We start from the raw sequence: 5,575 nt of genomic DNA, 5'->3' as shown, positions 1-5,575 counted from the left end.
GGATTTTCCCCTTCCAACATGGCTACTTTAATATTGCTTGATGAGGCCCAAAATGCTCTCATTGCCACAGGCCCAATTTCTTTTTTTACTTTAATTTTCTTTGAGAGTATTTTTTTTTATTTTCAAAATAAAGCACGTAATTTAAATTTGACATAATAATTTAAAAAGTTCTTGAACTATTAAAAAAATTTTAATAAAATTTTTTTATTATATTTAATTAAACTCATATGATATTCAATAAAATTTAAATAAATTTATATTTTTCTATTACGTTCGATCAAGTTTTTATATTTTCATTTTAGCTTAATAAACACTTAATGGTAGACTAATTGTCATTTATCAAAATGACATTTGTTATTTTATATTTAGGTAACATTGATGTGATAAGTGAAAATATCACATACTCATTATGTCATATTAGCATGTCACATTATTAAATACAATAAAATGATAAGTGATATTTTGATTGAAAACAATTAATCAACTTTTTATTTAAATTTTTCTAAGTAATTTTTTTAAAAAATTTAAAAATATGTTAAATTTAGTATCTTTATCCAATGGAAACAATTAAGAATAACCAAAAACAAAAAGAGAGATTTGGTAACAAATTAGTACTAGTATTTTTTTTAAGGCACAAATTAATATTATTAATTAGTAGTAGTAACATTCGAGATTTTATATATGCCGTTGTTTCTTTTTTAATATCTCTTGAGGGATCTCTCAAGTGGTACAACTTTCACAATTCCACATTTTCTTGTAGCTCTCCTCTTTTAAATAATATGTTAAATTTAATATTTTTATCCAAAATCGAACCCTATCCTTGTTGCTTAAAGCTCGACCTCATTGGGGGGAAGATTTTACACAAGCAAAACCATTATTTTGCAATGTAATATTGGGATTGTAAAGGAAAGCTTAATATAAGAAAGGTTTTGAACGGTTCAACATCGGGTGGGTTATAAGAATTCTTATGAAGTTGAAGACGGTGGAAGTCATGATTTTGAGCCGAGTTCAATTGGAGAGTCGATCTCAAGCGATTCACAAAGAGTTGAGTTTGGGGTTTGGTCCCCATTTTTAACAAACCTTTTTAGCTCAGGCGCCATTCACCCTTTAGAGAGAGGGCAAACACATTAATTTTCATTAACTCCAAAAAGTGTGTATGGAAAAATATAAAACTAGATAGAATGTTATTTCTGTTAAAGACGGGCTGCTTCTCTTGATAACAAGGGGACCATTACCCTTCAAATATTGTAATTGTGTATGCAATTAATATATATTTTTTTAATTTTCTTAACTTGATCTTTCAAAATATTGTAAAATTTATACTTATTATAATTCAAATCTACTAAATCTTAATATAAATCTAAACCTATCATAACATGTTATATCTTAATAATCCAACTTAATATGCTAATTAGCAATTGAAGAGACAAATAGAAAATAAGATAAGAACTTCTTTAGTAAATTACCCATTTCATGTACAACACACAAAGTAAAGAGGCATTTTATTTGAGCTTGAAAAATTGCTTTCTCTTTCCTCTTGCACAAAGAGAGTGAAAGGGACTCCTTACATAATTCCGTTCGACCATTAAGAAAACAAAAAGTAAATTTTTTAACTCCATTCCATCTTCTATGTGAGTTGTGCTCTTGTGTATTACTTGTAAGAGATAATCTTCTAAAGTCATTGGATGATATATAAAGTTTTCATCGACAATCAAGTATCTTTTTGTTTGGTCCTCTTTAAAAATGTTTTAGCTCCGCCCATGGTTAAAGGGCAATTTTAACTCAAAATTGTTAGTCTAGGAAAAGATAAAACAAGGTTTTATCAAGTATTTTCACAAATAGCCTATACTAGCATCAATATGTATATATATTAATAATGTGTGTATATATCTTAATTAATAATTTATTAGCCCAAAAAATAAACAAATTTTATCAAGCATTTTCACAAAATCATGGATAATGTGTGTTTATCCAATTTTTGCCAGCGTCATGGAAGGCCAGAGCAATGGAAGAAATGGTGAAGAGGATGACATTCTAGCTAGCCAAGAAACTCCCCATGTTTGTATTCTCAAGTTAGAAAATAAAATCAGTTTCCTGATCTCACTAACACGACATCTCCTAGGATGTCTGGAACTCATTTGCCTTGTAGTGCGCTACCGAGTTCAATCCAAAACCCCAAGTGCAAGATTGCTTACATTGCTCGTCATCCCAAGGATACCTTGGTATCCTTCTGGCACTTCTTAAACAAGTTGGGAGTGCCAAATTGAACCGGCAACATTCCTGTTAAGATAATTGGCAACCTTCTATAATGAAGTGCTTCCTTCTGGACCATTCTTTGACCACGTTTTACAATATAGGAAAGAGAACACAAAGATGCCTCAAAAGGATGTTGTTTCTAAGGTAAAAGGAGCTGCAATTAGAGGATAAAGGACAAGTAAAAATTGACCTCATTTTTTTGAACAGTATTTACTCGGTGATAGATTCAGAATTTTACATGAAAAGTGATTAAAAGTGATTATATAAAGATTAAATTTTGTTAGTATATATAATAATAAAAAATATTAAAAAATGAAGAGTGATAATCGTCATCTCTATCACTACCTTTAATCTATCTCTCCATTTGCTACAGAGAGATGAGATTGATGAAGTGTTTTTGAGAGGCTTAACTGGAGTTCGAAGGTGAACAAAGATGGTGCAGGAATCAATCCAACACAGTGCCTGCTTTAGACTTGGTGCTGTTAACCCAGAGATGCAAGAGCAATTAGATTAAATGATACGGAAGAGACTAGCGGGACTTGTTCTTGATTCCTGGAAACCTTTCCAAGAAAGGGAAAATTGTGTCCTCTCGACATTGGAATAAATTCAACAAAACTTTTAGTTGTGCGTTTTCATAGTTAAAATAAACTAGAGGGTTGAGGGATTTGAAATCAATGTCCTCCTTTATGATGGAATAAATACAAGGAAGAACGTTGCATCCTCTATGCAATGAGCTTCTTTTTAGAATATAAAATCCTTACTCAATGGCTTAATCAAATAATTGTCACTCCTTGAAAACTATTCCTTCGACTCAAATGTTAAGACTATGACAACTTCACAAATCTCATGAATATATAACGTTATAATAAAAAGAAAACCCCGATAATAATACTTAACAAAAAAAAATAACGCAATATCATATTTAACCAACACTTGATTTTATCATAGTCTTATGTAAGATTTTTTATACATTTTGATAAAAAAATTTAATAATACATAAAAAAAGAATAACTTAAAATTATTAAAATCTTACAAGATCACGAAATCCTTGAATAAAATTGACAATCTAAAGCCATGTGCTAAAGTAAAACATCGTGGTTAAATTTTTGTCAAGGTATGCTCTGGATTTTAGTTTTCGCCTGATTTCTTAACTTTTTTTTGTTTATTTATTTAACAAAAAAATAAAGTAAAAGAAGTAATGGTAAAAATAAAGGGGGGTGTTGGTATATAATTTGGGAAACAATTAAAATACTAAATATCGGATGAGAGAGCGTAATCATAATATTAAGTTTCCCAAGTAGTGAAACTAAAAATATCAACAAAGGAAATATCACACGTCACGAGAAAAGAAAGGATAACACACAACGAAAAGGAAACAAGTCTAACAAGAAAACATTCAAGAGAGCAAAACTGAAGACAGCTACTTCGACGTGGAAAGAAACAAATTCAGATATTAAAATAAATAAATATATATATATATATATATAAATGAGCCACGTGGCCCTACCCCTCAAAAACCTGAGCTTACCCCTATAATGTATTTATAAATACTATAAATAAATGTACCCTTCAGTGTTTTAACAGTTTTTTCACTCACAAAATCTCTTCCTCAAACCCTAACAAAGCCAAACCAAACTAAAACCAAAGCTGCAGCGAGCAAAAACCCTTCCGTTTCGGCCTTGCTTTTAAATGCTTTAGATCTCAACTCTTACTTCTTTTGTCAACCCCAAATGTAAATGTAATTCCCTTGTTTATTAACAGGGTGCTTTCTTTGTTTTGTTTCTTATGGCTTCAGCTTGTGTTAACAACATCGGCGTCTCGCCGGAGAGTTTCCAGCCTACAACAAGTTACTCTTCATACGGTTGGTTGAGTCCCAGGATGTCCTTCAGCCGAGAAGAGGAGTCGTCCAAGTCTAGACCCAAGTCTCCAACTGATACATCTTCTGCAGATCCTCTTCCTGCCTCTGATCCGCCAGAGATCCAAGATAACCCAGCTGGTGACTTTGAGTTCCGGCTTGAAGATCCTGTCACCATGCTTCCAGCTGATGAGCTTTTTTCTGATGGTAAGCTCGTGCCTTTACATTTCTCAACTGTGAAACAGCGTCCTCCTGTGAATGTTTTGTCTGAGATCAGGTCCCCCGAAACAGCCAAATCTTGCCGGAGAATAGAAATGGAGATTTCTGGCACGGATCCTTACTTGTTTTCTCCTAAAGCTCCAAGGTGTTCCAGTAGGTGGAGGGAACTTCTGGGTCTTAAAAAGTTCTCCCAAATCACCAATCAACCTCCCAAATCCGAGTCTCAAAGCAAAATCTCATTATTATCTAATAATAACTCGAAATCTCTCAAGCATTTTCTTCATAGAAGCTCGAAATCTTCCTCTTCCTCCTCTTCCACTGCGTCGTGGGCGGACTCTTCATTAAGCCTTCCCTTGTTGAAAGACTCGGATTGTGAGTCAGTCTCCATATCTTCATCAAGGTTATCGCTTTCTTCTTCATCTTCCGGCCACGAACACGAGGATCTTCCTAGGCTGTCACTTGATTCCGATAAGCCAAGTTTGAACAATCCCAGCCCGAACCCTTTTGCTCCTTGTAGAAGTATAAACCCAAACCCACCAAGAATGAGGATGGTTAAACCAAGACCAGGTTCAGGGTCTGATAGTAATCAAAAGGCGGCTGGTGGCACTCGAATGGGACGAAGTCCGATCCGAAGTAGGGATTCATCGGGTGGAGTAACAAGCAGGGGAGTTTCAGTAGATAGTCCAAGAATGAACTCTTCAGGGAAAATCGTGTTTCAAAGCCTGGAAAGAAGTTCGAGCAGTCCAAGTAGTTTCAATGGTGGTCCCAGGTTTAAACAAAGAGGGATGGAAAGGTCATATTCAGCTAATGTTAGGATCACCCCAGTTCTTAACGTCCCCGTTTGTTCCTTGAGAGGATCTTCAAAGTCAGGCTCAGTATTTGGATTCGGACAGCTGTTTTCATCTTCACCACAAAAGAGTGCTAATGGAGGAAGCAGCAAAGGGCATCAGAGTAACAGCAGCAGCAGAAACAAAACATCCGATCGAAACCATTAAAAAGAACCAAAAGCAAAATAAAAAAAAAGAGATTTTGTAACAAACTAGTATTAGTACCAATTAGTAGTACATTTTTAACGTTTTCATGTGTAATTTTTGAGATTTTATGTCATGGCTTCTTTTTTAATATCCTATGAGGGTTCTCTTAAGTGATACAACTTTCACAATTCCACATTTTCTTGTAGCTCTCCTCTTTCGGTAACAAAAAATTGTAGAATTTAGATGTATATACCCTTTCTTTTTCCCTTAA

At 33.7% G+C, this 5,575-nt stretch overlaps 1 protein-coding gene across 1 annotated transcript; it reads left to right on the top strand.

Moving 5' to 3' along the window:
• On the top strand, nt 3,827–5,575 carry LOC18594616 (uncharacterized protein DDB_G0271670). Its single transcript, XM_018125249.1, has one exon. The coding sequence runs from the start codon at nt 4,042–4,044 to the stop codon at nt 5,323–5,325; it is 1,284 nt and encodes a 427-aa protein (XP_017980738.1). The 5' UTR covers nt 3,827–4,041; the 3' UTR covers nt 5,326–5,575.

The sequence above is a fragment of the Theobroma cacao genome, chromosome 7, assembly GCF_000208745.1.
Source record: "Theobroma cacao cultivar B97-61/B2 chromosome 7, Criollo_cocoa_genome_V2, whole genome shotgun sequence".
Taxonomy (NCBI): Eukaryota; Viridiplantae; Streptophyta; class Magnoliopsida; order Malvales; family Malvaceae; genus Theobroma; species Theobroma cacao.
Note: the sequence above shows the minus strand (reverse complement) of the source record. Positions and strands in the feature narration are given on the sequence as shown.

Coding starts and splice junctions, on each gene's coding strand:
- LOC18594616 (XM_018125249.1), top strand. CDS start 4,042: ATGGCTTCAGCTTGTGTTAACAACATCGGCGTCTCGCCGGAGAGTTTC.